This window comes from Pseudopodoces humilis, chromosome 1, assembly GCF_049639895.1.
Source record: "Pseudopodoces humilis isolate 2021_Gansu_Grassland_sample_001 chromosome 1, ASM4963989v1, whole genome shotgun sequence".
NCBI lineage: Eukaryota > Metazoa > Chordata > Aves > Passeriformes > Paridae > Pseudopodoces > Pseudopodoces humilis.
Window position 1 is genome coordinate 59,245,869 of NC_142200.1, and position 17,939 is coordinate 59,263,807.

A 17,939-nucleotide genomic window follows, 5' to 3' on the forward strand; every position below is an offset into this window, starting at 1 on the left:
CTTTGCAGTCCTGGGTTGCAGAACCCTGGGCTGGGTTCTGAGTACCCTTCAGCTCTTTGATAAACTCAGACTTGCTTCTGTAAGGGTTAAGTTTGAACCTGTATTATAAAGGAAGACTGAAATTAGGATTGACATGAAAGATACATTTCATATGCACTTCAAAAAAATGTCTGAAGCCAAAATGTGTAGGGAAATGTCCAAATGTTTTGTACACTGTTTTTTTATGAAGCCAAGCATCATGACAGTGGCTGGTGAGGGAGTTGCTCTGACTAAAGACTTCTTTGTTTTATAATTTACAAATTTCTAATTTGAATTCTAATTCAAATTGTAGTTGAAATGGTTGTATATTTTAAAAGCAATAGCAGCAGTGAAACACAAGTCAGAAGCTTTCAGGATTTCTTGCATTTTTGTTTTACAAATAATAGAAACAGTGACCTCTTACAGAGATAGCACAAACCCACGGTCTCCTGTATAGGTAATGGGTGTTAAAAATAGAAAAACCACACTGACATTATTGCTGCTTTTTTGTAGATGTTGATGACCTGGAAAAGATGACTGAGTTAACAGTATGAAAGACATTAGCTGATAACAGATAGAAACTGTGCCCTTTTATCCTGTTCGTTATTGCTCTGTGAAGTGCAGATTCAGTATTCTCCTTAGCTTCAGGGGTTGACCTAGGGAAATATGGATGGGGTAAAACACTTTTTGTTGTTTTATTATGAGAGCCTATGGCTCTTATTATGCTTAAGTAAACAGTAAATCCTAAGGTGAAATTACTAAATAATGATTTTCACTAAAAATACTTTTATTAAACTCTAGGGTTTTTGTTTTCTACTACTAACTCAGTTTTTGGTAACAGTTGATTAAGAATCTTTACTAGTGCAACATGTAGTCTTGAAATGGGATACTTGTGAATTTAACAGAAATTTATGCAGTTCTGGTATGTTCATTCATTCTCTACTTTTCTTCATGTGAGCTGAATTATTTCAGCAAGTGATTGTGAAGTTTGAGTCAGGACAACACCCTAGCAACATTTCCTTCTTCATAAAGAATAAATGCCAACTTGATGAAGTGCACCCACGCAACTCTTGTCAGTGAAAGTGAATTCTGAGGTTATTAAAAGAATCTGAAGGTTTTTAACATACTTTTTAAAGAAGATCTTTAAGTAAAAGATGAAACTATTTTCCAGTATGTCTAATATTGATGACCTTCAGAGTAACATGTTACCATTAATGTTGTCCCGTGGCAGATTCTCAGTGTTTCTTAAAAATAGTATGTGCCATGTCTTTAAATGGGAATTCTTACAACCCTCAGGGTCTGAAGCAACTCAGATTGCTGCAAAGCTGTCAGTTTCTCTCTGACCTAAGAAGACAGTAATGATTTGGTTTTAACTTGGGAGGCTATTTTTGAGCTTGAGGAATACTTTCTGTGGAAAAAGTCTAAAAGAGGCCTTGGAGCATGGATTCAGTAGACTCCAAAATGCATGTATTTTCCCCCCAGCCTTTCTTTCTTTATTTTAATTTTTTTTATTTTAAGCTTTTGTGAAATTTGAGAAATTGAACAATTCCTCTCAGGTTTTGACCTTATTTTAAAAGTGCTTTTTATGTGAGATAAGTTTCTAAGATTGACAAGTGAAGTTCAGGTGGCAACTTCCCAGCTGATCTTTCTTCAAATATTGTATCTCAAAGTTCCTGAGAGCTATTAACAGTCTGAGCCTCCAGAGAGTGGTAAAAGAGCATGAAAGATTGTCTGCAAATGAAAGTGAGATTACTGTTAGAGTATTGCATGAGGTAGTGTGAAGTTCAAACATAAATTTATTGATTTGAAGATTCTGGTTAAATGGAAAATTCTTGTATACTCTTTCAAAGATCAAACTTGCTTTTCTGAGCCCAAGCCAGAGGCTAATTCAAAAAATCCCTCATTCACATTGTTTACCTTCACTGCTGTGGATGATTTTGAGCAGTTGATCCCTTTTAAGCATGAAACAAGCAGCAACATTATGAATTATTTGATAGCTCTTCTTCTCCCTCAAACTCAGATGCTGCTTCTGAATTCCCAGAATTGTTTCTTGGTTGTACATGCTAAATTGTTGATAGTTTAACCCAGCTGGAATCCCAGCTGATAACTAGGTACCATTGAGCAACCAAGGTAAAATTGCATTTGTTCCTTCTTCTTGTTGCTTGTGAATGTTGTTGAGAAGGCTTACTGAAGTGAATCCAAAGCTGTAATGTCAAGCATTTAAATGGAGCTTTTAGATCTTACAAAGTTTCACAAAGTATTAGTTTGCAGTTTACCTTTAGCAGTAGGGTGTAGATTCAACAACACCATCTCAAGCTAAAAGAAAAATGACACTAAGCAGAAAAGATTTGAGGCTTGACAAAGGTGTTGCTTTGCTTTGATACTTTCCAGTTTCAAAAGCCTCTTGAAACCAGGAGCCATACTACTAATATGGGAGACTTTCTTTAATATTTGAAAGCTCAGAAAATTAAAGCACTGACGTAGGTATTTTTGTCTCCAGTAGCTTGCTAGCTGTTTCTTCCACATCCCCACTGGCAAATCAGTTTCATAATAGTTTTTAAATGAAAACTGGACATGTTTCATCCATTGAGTGCCCATCCAGTTTCACTGACCAGCTTTGAGAAGCTGTTGAGTGTTTTGTAATAGATCACTTACCTTCTTTCTAGCTTTGGCTGGGCACTTAGAAAAAAACTGCTGCATCAACTAAAGGACACAGTGATGCTTATGCATGTAAGAACCACACGCATGTAGTGCTTGAAAGGCAGCAGAGACCATCTACGATGAATTGAGAGGTTGATGATAAGCTGCAGAGCCCTCAGATGAAAGTTAGATTTGAAGGAATCAGAAATAGCCATGTCCTAATTTGTATTCTGAAAAGCAGAAAAGTTTCAGTGGAAGAAAGCTCTGACTGGCTTTTTCCCAATGTGAGCTTTTTAATTTTAATGTGAAAAATATGTGTTTGTTCTGATAAGCAACTGAGAGTCTTTATGCATCTCTTGGTGCTTTTAATTAACTATTTTTATGAAATTGCAGACAGATACATTAATTGAAATATTTTTAATTTCTAGGTCCCGTCAGTTGCTTTTGAAGTTCCGGCAATTATAATTGTTAATGTACTTGGTCTTCCACAGATGCTTTTATCTACTTCCACAAATAGTTTTATCTAAATATTATTGTTTGTAGGAAGACACTGTCTTAAAATTATGGAGTAAACTGTGTTTTTAAAATCTGTTTGAAAATGGATCTGGATGCATCCTGGATCTGGGACATTTAACACACCTTGGCTGCATCAGGGAAGTTGGGAGAGCGTGGTCCAGGTGAAACTGGGCATGCTGTGTCAGGGAGAGGTCTCATATCTGCCTGGTGATCTGTATTCCTCAGCTGCACTACAGTGATGGCAATAGGAAGTCATTAAACATTTGTGTGTGTGTCTGCGTTCACTGAAATTGTGCTCTTGCGGGCTGTGGGCCAGTTTTGTGTGGAGTCATCTCAGCTGGGTTGTGACCTCTTTTTTGGCAGGGGTGAACAGCCTTTCCCAGTCACTGAGTGCCAACTCGCTGATCGCCAGCACACTCATCTATCTTGACCTCTCAGGGAACGCGCTCCGCGGAGATGATCTCTCAGTAAGCACTTTCCTCTCCCTGGGGAGATAATGGATGGATGTTTTCATTAGTGGTTGAGGGAACGGCAAAAACCTTTTTGGCCTTTACTTCTGTACAGTTTTAGGAGGGATAGAAAATAACAATTTTATTTCTACTCTTTGGTATAAAGTTAGAGAACTCTACACCACATAACTAAAAAAAAAATCCACATAATTTTGGTTTATGCCTTTAGTCTTTGGCTTCTACTGATACATGAGAAAAGTGCAAGGGTACCAGTTTTTTTTCAGTGGACTTACCATCCTTTCTGAGTTATGTTTGAAAGTGACAAAATGCCATTAAAAAGCTCTCATCATCTTTATAATGATAAGAGTATTACAAATTTTTTATTGGAAGCAAATTATTTCTTTTGACTTGTGAAGAATTAATTTCTGTTTTTCAAAAATTTTGTTTGTATAAATAAATTTGTGCACCTCCTTGACACGTGCTGTTGAAACCTATGGTTCTTTGAAGAATGTAATTATTTTTTTGACTCCTTCGTTCAGTTTGTCAACTGCCGTGAAGATGGAGCTCTATTTCCTCCATAACAAGATCCACTTACAACTCAATTTGTATATATTCACTTTTTGACTGTTTACATTTGCATTTCTCTTTCACATCAAAAGTTATGAGCATGTAGCTGTCAGGTTTTGAATTCTAAGTATTGAACATCTAGAAGATGCAAAACTATGGTCAACTAATCTTACCACTTAAAATGCAGTCAGATATGACTTTATGGCTTTTTCACACATCTTCCTTGCAGACTCATCAGCATATTCAGAGAACTAGCCTTTTCAGACATGAGGTGAAAGGGTCAGTGGGACAACGGGGTTTTAAAGGTAGCAAATTAATAGTTAAATGTAAGTAAAGACACACAGTGGTAATCCATTATCCAGTTATTCTCTGAGAGAATAACACAGTAAGGAATGTAAAAATGAAAGGTAAAATAAAATATAATAAATAAATCTTTGGCAGGCAGTGTTTTAAAAAACTTAAGGTCTACCTACAATAGTTTAAGAAACAAATGCAGAAAGTGGAGCTTTTCTTAGCCTGTCAGAGGGATGGTTCAAAGATAAAGATCATTAATACTGAGGCCTCTTAATCTGTGGAATCAGTTTTCTAACAGGAGCAAGGAAATCCTGTAATTTAGCAATTAAAATAAACCCTAGGAAAGCATGGAAATTTTTTAAGTGGGGCCCTGTCTTTTATTGTAGATATAGGGGCTAAATGACCTAATTTTTGGGAAGATGGATCTCTTTTAGAAATGTTAAGCGTGCACTGTTTGGCTGGATTTCATGTGGAGTTGCGCTTCCCACTTTTCTGTGAATTAGGTCACACTTTTATCTTTCTGTGTTGCTCTCTGAGACTAAAAAGAGCCCAAAATGAAACTGTGTATAGTAAGAAGTTTTACATATGTTAACATTTACATGAGATATTCTATACAGTACTGAAGCTATCAACATTAAAATCTTGTTACCTGTTCTGTATTCTCCCTTAAACCTGTAATGTACAGCTGATATTAATAACTAACCATGGACTTCAGGTGCAAATTAGTTGCTTCCTTCATGCTTAAAGGGTCTGGTTTTAACTTACGAACCAATTAGCCTTTCTGAAATGTTACAGCAGTCTGAGTGACATCACAAATCTTTGTTTAATTATCATCTTAATTAGTTATCATCTGCTGTGAAAGTTTAATGCAATAACTCGAGACCTGTGCTTTAAGAGAAATGTTGGGTAAGTGTAGTCTGAGCTCCATTTTCCCATCATTTTTAAAAAAATTGATAGCCTGCAAAAGTAAAACAGGTTGTAATGCTTAGGTGAAGTTTCAGGTGATTTTACAGTAAAAGCCTAAAATGCAATGACAGGTAGTGATCCAGTTACATGTTGTCATAATATAAAAATTAACATCTGTAATTCTTTCTGTCCAATAATTATAGAGCCTGTACAATTTTTTGGCCCAGCCAAATGCCCTTGTTCACCTGGATTTATCCAACACGGAATGTGCGCTAGATATGGTAAAGACCAATTTTGTGGCTATTTCAATACCGAGGAAACATTCCTCACTACCTATCCCTAGGTAGGTTTTTGGGTTAATATAAAGTAAAATGATTTGCCCTTATTTTGAACCAGGTGTGTGGAGCCCTCCTTCGTGGATGTCTTCAGCATCTAGCTGTCCTTAGCCTCTCAAGGACTCTGTTTTCTCACAGGTACAATTTAAATGTCATTACCCTCAACTCCTGCAGTATTTTGGTTTATAATTCTGTGCACCCATGTCGCACCCTTCTTTTCAAGAATAAATCTTAGACTTTTTTAATAAAGTCTTAGAAGCCTCAGTGCTCGATGAAATAGGTACTGTTTATTCCAAGCAAAATATTTTCTTTCCCTTTCTGCTCTTTGCTAAAGGTCTGTAAAGTAAGCTACCTTGTCTAATATGTGTTTGTGTGATACTGATGCAGCAGAAAGTCTATATATATCTTTTGTCTCTAAAGGGCATAGCATCAGGCTTTGAAGTCTGACTTGATTCCTCTTTTATATGATCCTTAAAGTTTGTATTTTTCATGATTTCATGATGGTTACAAATGTTTTTTTTCTTGTTTTGTCTTCTTCTGGGAGGAACTGCCTTTGCAAGTCTTCGATATTGAACGTTTACTTTTTAGAGTACTTGCATTGTAAGAAATACTAGCTTCCATTTTCTTCATATTGAAGCTTTGGGTCCTTATCAGAGATGACACCTAATTGATGCTAATGTATTCTAGCATTGAGTAATTATTTCTAGTGGTGAAAAAGCAATTTCAGGGTTTTCTTCATGTCCTTTTTGATCTTCTGCTTGTGAGATGTATGTTCACTGTTAACCAGACTTAAATGATCATTCTTTGCAGTTCACCAGATAGGAGGTAGATAGTAATGTCTTCTGTGCAGCAGTTGTGAGGATTGTTTGTTGAATCAACATTTTGATGACATTATAATTCTTAAGTTAATTGAGAGCCACTGATTACAGAACTGCCTAAGGTAGAGCAATTAAACCGTAAAAGATCATTACATTTCTGATGGCTTGCATTCACTATTTATTGGAATGAGGAGTGTCTAAATGCTACTTCTTAATGAATTTGTTTACTTACAGAAAAGGAAAAGAAGTCCCTCCCTCCTTCAAACAGTTTTTCAGCAGCTCACTTGCTTTGATGCAGATTAACCTTTCAGGAACTAAACTCCCTCCTGAGCCTCTAAAGTAAGAATTTAATTTCATTTTCTCCTGTGCCTAAAACCTAGTTTGCATTGTTGTTATCCAAGTGCCTCATATTAAAAAGGAAAGGGAAAGAATTTTGCTTTCTTCTTTTTTTTCCCCCGTTGTATATTATTGATATTAGAAGAGTGAATTTTGTGATGGTCACACTTCATAAAATGTTCTTTCCATCTCACAGTTGAGACTATTAATCATATTTTTTGCTCTGGGAATGTCACAGTTGTTTAGCTTCTGTCAGCATTTTTTTGGGGATATGTTTCTTTCTTTGTGGCTTACAAACAAAACTGCTCCACAGTGAAATGGGATTATAGGCTTGTGTGAGTGCCATTCCTTTGGGAGCTGCATTATTGGAACAGCCATAATGAAATGGAACCTGTTGCAGTGTTTGGGAGGAGAAGCATATTGCACAGAGCTATGTTCTCCTTTTGAGGGAGGAGACAATGGCAGCTGTTTCCAGGAATGCTAAGTGAAATTAGTCTCTTTGCTTTATGTCACCCAACTTGTGACTAACAGGTTCTGCAGGCTGAGGGAAATTGTGAAGCACTGTCACCCTTCTTGTGATGTGTGTGGATTTGAACTGTGTTGAAATATTCAGACATGAAATTTAAAAGTGTGTTTTAAAGTCAGGATAGGCCTAGATAGATATCTAGTCTAGATAGGCCATTCTGTGATTCTGGCAGAATACTGGTGTTTATTTGGCTTAATTAAAGGAAGGGCTCTTTTCAAAGTGTCATCTTCCTAACTACTACGTGTTAAGATGTCCATCACCTTACCCATGGCAGACACCTAGAGACGTTCAGTACCTATTTTGCAATCCTAATATGGATGTAGCCTTGTGTGGCTGGAAACCTGCCTCCTGAGGGAGAACAGGGAAGGGGAATGGGGAGTGTCTAATGGAGAGGAGTTGATGGCAAAATTGGAGATGTGGGCTGTAAAGAGTAGTTAGTGAGAATGGGAGGGAAAGCTTTTGGTACAATCTGGACAAAGCTAAGGGAGGGAAGAGTGGCAAGTGCAACAGCAGAAAGAGTAGTGTATGTAGTTTTGGAGTATTTTTTCTTAATGCAATTCAGTATTGAAAAGGGCAGTACAATATCACAGAAACACAGAATGGGTCAGGTTGGGAGGGACCACAGTGGGTCATTTGGTCCAGCCTCCCTGCTCAAGTAGGGCCATCATACAGAACGTGGCACAGGATTGTGTCCATATGGTTCTTGAATATCTCCGGTGGGGAAGACTCCACAACATCTCTGAGCAGCCTGTTCCAGTGCAGGGTCACCTGCAGAGTAAAGTTCTTCATGCTCAGGTGGAACATCAGTTTCTGCCCGTGGCCTCTTGTCATGTTGCTTGGCACCTCCAAGAAGAGCCTGATTCTTAAGTTACATGTGCTGGATTGAAATCCATATTCAACTGCAGGAGCCATTTTAGCTCTGATCTTTCACTTTGTTCTATGGGAAGCTCTTGGTTGTTTTCTGCTTAGTCAGACTTTGCCAGTATTAGGAAGTGTTTAGAAGTATTAGATGTGCTTTCAAACAGAGGGCGATTTTTTTGAAACACGATTGATTCTGATTAGAGCTATTGATCCTATGGTGAAGGGCAAGCAGCGAAGAGCAAGGATGATTGTGGCCAATACAGTAGAAGTATTGGTTTGACAGGAAAAAGAGAACACTGTGGGACATTGAATGTATCCCCCAGAGATTAGGAAAGGTGAGAAGCCCCAAACATTAAGGTTCATTAAGGTTCTCTTCTTGTCATGTTGAGTATCTCTTATGGTATGATGAATTTTTGCAGGTGAGATCTGTACAGTTGCCTGTGCCCATGAAAGGTGTTACTACACTAATATCCAAAAAACTTGTAACCCTTTGCCTGCCAGCTGGGCAGCAAATGGTATCTTCCTTGTCCTTTTCAGTCAAAATATGCATTAGCAAAAAACTGCTTCTGATAATGTTTAAGATAATCTGTCTCAAATTTGATTGAATTGGGTTGGAGGGAGTTACTTGCCTGACTGGTGTTGGTGGAAGTAAAGAGGCAGTGATGGGGAGAGTAGGATGAGCTGAGAACAGAAAGCTCTTCCACTAGCACAGAAAGGTCCAGGGAGGGGCATCTTTGCAAAATCCAGCTGGATATGAATGGTCTCAGTGTCCATGCCACTCTCAGCTGTCTGGTGTTTCGGCATGGACTGCTTTTGTTCTGGTGACAGCATTCACCTCTGCCTAGGAGGTAGGACAGAAGCTGTTAATACTTTTTGGTAATTTCTGTGATGCTTTTTCTCTGACCTAAATTTTTCATTCAGTTTGAGCTGACTTGTGTCACAACACTACAGAGGACTATGATCTGCAGGACACTTTGCTTTACCTCTCAAACCCTACATGGCTTGACTAATCCACTTCAAAAATGTCCCGTGGAAGTTAATCTGGTGTTAAAAGGACTGAGGATGTGTATTGTGGAACAGCTGCTTAGCCTTTTGTTCTTAACTGCAAGAAATGACGAAACTTCTCCAGAACCATCAAGATCACAGTGTTGGTTAAACACAAGATAGAAACACTTCTTTTCAGGCAGACTTATTTGTAATTGCCAAGACTTCAAGAGCACATGAGAGATGGCTCCAGGAAGGAAAAATTCAAAAACTATGGTGTATCATAATAGCACTTTCCCAGCTTCATTCATCAGCATACGTCAAAAAGCTTTTGGAGTTGGAGCTGTCCAGTGACAAAGGAGAAGTTCCTGGTTTGTGTCCATGAACCAGAGGTCACCAAGTTGAATCTGGGATTCAAGATCAATCTTGCCTAGAGAAAAAAGAGATAAAACCTGACATCCTGAGTTCCAAGTTCCCATAATTAATTTTTCTTTATAGGCTTCCTTTAGCTCTACAGTTGTGGTATGTTTAATTGCATGTGCTAACTCAGTGAATTTAAAGGTGTTGGTTAATCAGAGCAGTCTGTGAAGGACATGAACTTGCTTGGACAGTGTAAATCAAGCCTTTCCAGGGAACAGGTTTGCTGATAAAGCTGTACTATGAGGATGCCATGTGGTGGGTGGGGAGAGGGTATACCTTGTACATAGGTAATACAGTTAATGTTCCATTGCAGCTCGCTCGTTTTTTCACCATTTTTTGATGGAGGCAGTTAGTACTCTTGTCCTTGTTGAAGTGTAAGTTGGCATTTTTGTTGAATTTTACAGACATTGCCAAAAATTGTATTTTGATCTCTCAGTGCTGTAGCAAGTTTCTGATATGCTTTTAATGCAAATGCTTATTACAAGGTCAATTCTTGCATTCTGCATCATGCACAGTTGATAAGACCTCTCCATGTGTTGTCATGTGTGTGATTTAAACATACTGGCCAAGTGTAAGCATAATATGTCTGGCTTCAGGCCCTGTGAAGGCTGGTGATTTTTTCATGGCAAAGAATTGAGAGATAAGGGGATTTTCTTAGGGTGAATTTATAGGGAAGAGATTAGGGAAAAGAATGTTTTTTTTTCTCTTCCTGTGAAAAGTGTACAACTGAAGCAGCACCGCACCGTCTCTTTTTTTTAATCTGCATGTTTTTAAGCTTGCGTTGTATTTTTTTTATGTCCTGGAAATGTTCAGGAAGCTCTTTGCAAACTTAGCATCAGCCAGACTGACTGAATAAAAAACATGTCTGGGTAAGAGAGATAGACAAGATCATGTAAAAATTTGTGAGAACTGTTGCAGAACTTTCACTTCCCTCTCTCCCCCTCGCTGTATATTAATAGCTTAAGTAAATAAGCACAAGACATTTGCCTTTGTTAATAGGGAAGATCTGATTATACCTGCAGGACAGAAGATATAAATAGATTTAAATTAAAAGCCTGCCCAAGGCACACACGTTTCAAATGTAGCTTTGACACACTACTTGCATAGCAAGTGTGTAGACAAGCAGCTCATCAGAAGGGGTTGGTTTTTATCTCCATGCATCAGTCACTTGGTTAGCTGCTTTTGGCTGAAATGAAGTTGGAGAAGGAAGTCCTCCTGTTTCTCTGTTGAATTATTAATTCAAAGCTGCATTTATTCTGAAGATATTATAAGGAATACGCAGATTTTGTTTGTTCCTTCTCTATTACACATACTGTGGTGCTTTCTGATTTGACAGTATTAATATAAGTGTGATATTAACACTAACTTTTAGATGTGGAAGCAAACTTCTGTAAGACTTTAAAAGTGGATTTATGAAAACCGTAATTAGTCTTTACTTCATGTGTCTGCCAATCTGCCTAAATGCAAAGGATACCATTGCATAGGAACATAATTTTAAAATCTGTAAATACTTGCTGGGTTGTGGAAGTGGAGAATTTTGTGATACTGGAACAAGCTCCAGCCTTTGAGTGTCACAGGCATTGTGCCTGATTGAGATGGATGGCTGCATGGCATCTTGTCTATTTTAAAAACCTAGTTTTTTCCTGGATTTTTGGAAAATCGGAGAGTTTGTATGGTTGTATGACAGAACACTCCATTTATAATCGTTTGGTATTCTTTGAAAGCAAATGTTGAAGAAAATTCATCTCTGATGGATGTTATTAAATGTTGATGGTGCTTTAGAGTTTCTTCATTAGCCTTGCATCCCTGCAGTTTTTGAAGCTCCTGGAGTGTTCTGACTGTGGCATGCTTGTGCTGCCATTGTCATTTAAGAAATAACTGCTCAGCTGGTGTTGCTTTGAAATGAGTCTTTGCATTATAGGTGTATTAACCTGTGATCACTTAGATGATGGTGTAAAGCTGCCCTTTATTTTTTTAAAATGGTTCTAAAATTGATCTTTTTCAGAGCGCTTTTATTAGGCCTGGCTTGCAATCACAATCTGAAGGAGGTGTCTTTAGACCTCAGTAGCTGTGAGGTAAGGAATATTTATCAGGATGTTTTCAAAATATGCAATGACTAGGCTTTAGAGGTCCTGTGAAATCCACTGGGTGAGATATTCTTCCTCTGTAGTCAAAAGTTCTGGGAAAGGTGGAACTCAGAGAAACAATTACGGTAAAAGTCAGGATGTGTCTTACAGCATCCTAAATAAGGAGCAAAGAGGTTCAAAGCACCTGATTAACAAAAGCCTCCTTGCAGTGCAGCTGTACTACACACTGAGCCAGCCTGTTGGATGCTTGGTAGCTTCTGCTCTCTGGTGGTGTGATTAGCAGCAGGATTTTCCAAGGTGCCTAAATTTGAACAGCTCAAAGGAAGCTGCATGCCCTGAAGGCATGTCTGTGGTTCCATTGTCTTCCTTCAGAACCAAAGACATGCCTCCTCTTCTGCAGGTTTGCTTTTTAACCTTGGCAGAGATTCCGTTTTCCTGATCAATTAATCAATTCAAGCCAATAAGGAATTTTGGTAGAAGTTGCTAACATAAGAAACAGTGTAAAAGTGGCCTCAAAAATAAGTAAGAACAATTGTGGCAACTTATTTGCCTTGTTTGCTCTTGCTTTGCTGTGCACTCCTTTTTCCCAGGGTTGCCCATACTCTTGCAGGGTGATTCCTGTGTGGTTGTAACAGAATGAGAAAAGATCAGACACAACTCTGGGGAGACACTTGAGGCAAAGTCATTTTATAGAGAGCTGTGTGGTGGACTCTTGCCAAAACCAACATGGAACCAGTTCAGGCTCAGGCCTTCTCTGACTTCCCCGTTTTTTAAGCTGCAAAGAAAGCCTCCCATTTGTTAGATATTTCCAAGGCCATCTGAGTATTAGCTGTTCTAGAAGTGCCTGCAAATACTGTCATTTCCCTTTAAGTAGAAAACATGCAATATTAACAGCCATGTTGAAGTGCAGTAATCCTTGCCTTTAGGTTCGTGGTCAATTGCTTTTGAAACGTGCACAGATTTCTTTATGAAGGAAAAAACCAAATAATTGTGAATGCAAATCATAGTTTTTGATATTTTAGACTTTTTGAAAAATACTGCTTTGAAGATCACTACATGTAAATTGCAAATACAAAAGCTTTCAAGACAAGCACGTATGCTTCTGACTTCTGAGTAGAGGGATCAGACAGATGATAATTTATCTTTCAGAGGAAGGAAGGAAAAGGGAGGAGTAATTAATGTGATAAAAATTAAGTCCTATGATCATAGCCTTAAATGAATAAATCAATAAAACACAAATATAAGTAATGAGAGTATAAATTAGCATGTAAATCAACAAGGGCTGACAGGAGAGAAAATACTACCCTTTCATGAAATTACACCGAGGATGGGGTTTGAAAGAGCCCTTCAAGGGGCAGTGAAATTTATTGGACACCAAAGCACATGTGGTCATGGCTGACTCTCGTGGCAGAAAGGAATGAACCCTGCCCAACTCAGTGTTGCATTCCTGTAGCTGGTCCCTCCAAATTGACAGCACTTCCTTAGATCGTTCCCTTAACATTTTTTCTCCCATCACTGAGCTTTATCCATTCTCATGTGCTTTGGAAAGAAGTTATGCTTCCACCAGCAGGGAAGTTGATGTGCCAGCAGCTGGGAGTGCTCTCAACGAGCCCAGCACCTCAGGATCCTGCTCCACCTCTCCCTGACCCTCTGGGATCTGGGCAGGGTAATCTACACCCAGAAAGAAAGCGGTGGGAAGCTTGGTGCCAGTCACCACTACTCCCAGTTCCTGCAAGCACACTCTGCTAGGGGGCTATAAAGCTGATGCTTCAGCTTTGCCCTCTTCTTTCCTACATCAGGCAAGCTGTACTCAAGTATGGAAGGATAAATCTGTGTTCCTTCCCTCTCCCACCATTTTTCATTTGCTCCCATAATTTTCTGGTATATTATCTCTAAGCTTAATCATTTTCTATTGCTTGTTTGGTTGTTTTTGTTTTTGTTTTTTAATTATTTTTACTATGAAAATTACATTTTTATTTCTACCTGCTCAGCACTGATGTATTTCACTCTTTTCCCTTCTGCTTCCCTTAGCTTGGTCACTGTGTAAGTACCCTCCATGCTTTACCTTAATTGTTAAATCAGTTAGCAGCTTTGTTTGCCCTTCCCATATTGGTACCTCATAGCTTTGAACACACTTGGCATTTTTTAATTGTAGAAGGGTTATTCTTCATTTTCTGAATAAGAGCTTTTCTTTGTAGTCTCAGAAGTATGTCATATAGAAGTGTTGCAGAGGGTCTTTTTGTCAGTATCACAATCCTCATTGATGAGCAGCACTTCAGTTAATCTCTGCTTTTATATATATACTTATGTGCATAATATTTTAACACAGTTGCAGCAAATTGTGATCCTGAAAGTGAAGTTTTTTGTCATCACTTTCAGATTAAGTAGTTATCACCATTTGTGCCTATGAAATGTTTATATATTTAAAATTTTGAATGTAGAGTTATCTGGTACAAGATTGAAAGCTACTCCTGAAAAATTGTCCACTTCAGCCCTCAAAGTATATATAGCCATAAGCATTTGGATTCTGTTGTGAATATAATTTTAGTGTATAGAACTTTACCCTGCCAACAGCCAATCCAGTTCCACATATGATCTGCCACTTCTATAGATTCTGCAATAGTAGATGAGACACTCTGTGTAAAATAGTTGTCTTATGGTGGGTCACACTGGGAGAGCAGAACAAAACAAAACTGAATGATTTTGGCTTTCATACAGCAAGTGTTATAAATGCTTGGACCAAAGTAAAGTTGAGTTAAATTTGCAGCACTTCTGGCCCAAATACAGCCTGTAATATGGCTACTTATTGAGAGGATGAGGTGAAGGACAGGCAAGCTTTGATTTATGGAGAGGGGGACAGGTGCCTTATGTTCTATACTTCTTGCACTCCAGATGTGATTTCTGATTTAGGTGTTACCTATGTCCACCATCCTCCAAATACTCAGGTCAAGTTATTCAGCTGCTTGTTAACTCATCGCATATCTCAAACTTCCAGAAAAGTGCCAAATCAAGTCTTTTGAAAAATGCTTTTAGAAGGCATTTGTGGCTCTTTATAGCATGGATAAAAGTTGATGGTCCACAGAAGTGTCAGCAGGTTGATTCAGGATATTTACCCAAGTCAACTAAGTAAAACATTAAACAGTTTTTATGCACGGGAGGTGAAAAAGCTTTGAAGAAGTTTGAAAAAGCTTTCCATTCTTTTTGAAGCAAATGACATGAAAGCAGAAAATGTAAAAATAAAATTTCCATAGAATTTTTTCCCACTTTAGCTAAGGTCTTTTACTGGGGGATGTTTATGAAGTGAAATACACCTTATATTAATGTGCATAGCTGCAAAAAATAAGGAAATGCTTTTGCTCCTTTGGAAAAAAAGTTGTGTTAATTCAGTAACATTAGTAAATAAGTGTTTAAGATTTCATAACTTTAATTCTTAATGTTGATGTTTTCTTCTAGAACATTTCATTTTTTTAAATTAAATCCTGACATTTCTTTTATAGTCATGTAATATTTCAGATTAATTATATCATAATTGTTACTTTGCAGCCAGGCATATTTGTTATCATTGCAGTTTTTTTTCTTTTGTTGCTATTTCTTAAGAATAACTATATTACCATTTTCTCTTGTTTATGGTCTTTTATGGCTGTTCTACAATTGGAATATTTGAATTTTCTTTTCAGTGACAGGGAGGCATAATTTGGTTTTTTTATTATTATTATTATTTTTAGTTTTGTTATGTCCCCCACCTATCTTTGAAATGAGCACCTTAACATTGTGCTGAGAGCTGGAAGAAGATGCTCACTGTGAGGCCTGACTGTAGTGGAGTTCAAGGGTGCCAGTGTTGCAAGCCAATAAGCTGGTCTAAGCTTGTTTTGGTGTTTTTTTTGATCACCAGACACTAGAAATGTCCTGGGCTGTTCATATAGAGAATGCTCACCCCAATCTTTCATGCACTGCCCAGCACGAGTGCTAAGGATTTTCTGTGTTTAACCATTTAGATATTTTCCTGATTTAAAGGCTGAGAGGTAGTTTCAAGAGAAAGGAGAGTCCCTTTTCTCAATTGTATGCAAATACTGAGAGTAAGGACGAGAACAGTAGGAATGTGTGCCTAGGCTGTCATTTGGATGTCTATAACTTCCTCTGTTGCTGTTGTTTTTGCTGCTGCTAGTGCCTTCTGTATTCACAAAGCTCCTACCACTGTCTTCTGTGTGATCTTGAAACCATAACTAGTTTGCAAAAATGGATGATGTTTTGTCTCTAGTTAAGATCTGGAGGTGCACAAGTCTTGGAAGGATGCATAGCAGAAATACACAATATCACCAGCCTAGATATTTCAGACAATGGTAAGTACACAGAAGAGGAACGGAGGGTCATGCAAGTCAATAAATGCTTTTTGTTTCAGCTCACAGTGTAACCAAGGATGGTTGCTCTTGCTTTGTGATGATTTGCCATGTTGGTGATGGAAGTGTCTCACACCAAGACTTCTTATAAAGAAATGTTGAAAGATTACCTGTATCCTCAAAAGTTTGTTGTTTGAGATCAATGTAACACAGCAGAATAAAATAATGGCACCAAGCTCATATTATATCCAGAGTAAATTTGGCTTAAGTACAAGAGGATTAGAAGCTGAATGAGAATTGGAAGTGTAATGAAAGAACAAAGGGAAAGGTCTGGTGCAGAACGAAGCCGAGGGGAAAAAAAATTGGAGCAAAGAGCCAACAGCTTCAGGTCCGAAAAGGACTGCTTGAATCTTTGGAAAAGTCTTTGTATATTTCTGCTTTGGTGTCTTTGTGCTTCCTAGCACAGATATTCCTGGGAATATGATCTGGCTTCTCATCTTGCAGATTCAAGGTGTAGATGTATGAACTGGAAGAATTCACCTGCTGTGTTTGCCCCTCTATCAGCCAAATGCAGAAGTATTTCAGATTCCCAGTATAGTGGAATTGATGCCTTGAGAGGCTACCTGGAAGAGAGGCTAGACAGAGTTAAAGGAATAAAGTAGGTATTTATTAGAAGGCCTTCAAAGGATACACCTTGGGCAGTACAAGAGCCCAGAGGAGGCTACACCCAAGATGGATGCAAGATGGATGACCAGTTACAAGTTTTCACACTTTTATAAGTTTTGGTCCATTTACGTATTTGGGTTAATTGTCCAGTTACACCTTCAGGTTATGAAGTCTCATCCTCCCAGACTGCTCTCCTCAATTTGCTGTTGTTTATACTTTCTGAGCCCGAAGCTGCAACGTTGTCTTGAAAAAGATTGTTGTGTCTAACTGCCCTGTGAGGAGAACTTGCTAACACTTCATATGAAGTTCAGTCACACACTAAGGCAGTACAGAATCTGGAAAGTATGTAAGGTAAAACTTAAGGCATCAGAATGCCCAAGAAGGGTGGGATGGACAAGTAGAAAGCTTTGAGAGCTACTGATTCAGCTTAGTTATGCAAAAAGATTTATTTTTATAAATAAGGATAGATATTTGAAATCTAAATTATGCTGTGAATCTGAATTCTAAATAATTGTAATCTAGCTAGTGGATTCCTCAAATACATAATAGCTTGGGAATACTAAAGTTATTTTTCTTTTGCTCAGGAGTAGGATAAAATCTGCCTTGTTTTTCAGGTCATTTTATTAATAGTCTGTTATGTTAGCCTTTTTTGCTGGATTTTGAAGGCTTAGAAATATTGTTAGTACACAGCTCTACTAGGACTAGTGATTAGCATTGTTTCAGAGTTCTCCAAAGAACTTCAAACTCTGCCTGACAGTGCGAGGAGCTACCCTTGGGTGATTGGACTGTGCATAAGGGACTGAATTCTCTTCTGTGTTTCTGAGAGGTGCCTTTGATAGCTGATTAGTATGGAGATTAAAAGGGTTTATTTTAGATAAAGTGTTTATTCTCATAGAAAAGCAGAAGCACTAATGAGAAAAAGATTTAAAGATAAAAGAATGGAAATTTTTCTACACATTTTGGAAATTAGTACACTGATACAATTACTTGAATGAATGTAGCATCGATAATTAGCCCTGGTCTGGGTCTTTTGTGAAAATGTGTTTTAATTCCTAATCTAATCTGATTCTTTACAGGCCTAGAATCTGACCTCTCAACCCTTGTAGTCTGGCTTAGTAAAAACCGATCGATAAGACACTTGGCATTAGGCAAAAACTTTAACAACATGAAATCCAAGTA

The 17,939-nt window shown here is 38.0% G+C and overlaps 1 protein-coding gene across 2 annotated transcripts in view; it reads left to right on the top strand.

Moving 5' to 3' along the window:
• Positions 1-17,939, top strand: part of CARMIL1 (capping protein regulator and myosin 1 linker 1) — a 192,895-nt gene that overhangs the window by 106,710 nt on the left and 68,246 nt on the right. For both annotated transcript variants that reach the window (XM_014257166.2, XM_014257158.2), the window contains exons 13-19: positions 3,538-3,641; positions 5,594-5,671; positions 5,787-5,863; positions 6,778-6,882; positions 11,676-11,745; positions 16,016-16,097; positions 17,837-17,936. In XM_014257166.2, coding sequence (XP_014112641.1) covers positions 3,538-3,641; positions 5,594-5,671; positions 5,787-5,863; positions 6,778-6,882; positions 11,676-11,745; positions 16,016-16,097; positions 17,837-17,936 — 616 coding nt within the window. The remainder of the gene's footprint in view (positions 1-3,537; positions 3,642-5,593; positions 5,672-5,786; positions 5,864-6,777; positions 6,883-11,675; positions 11,746-16,015; positions 16,098-17,836; positions 17,937-17,939) is intronic.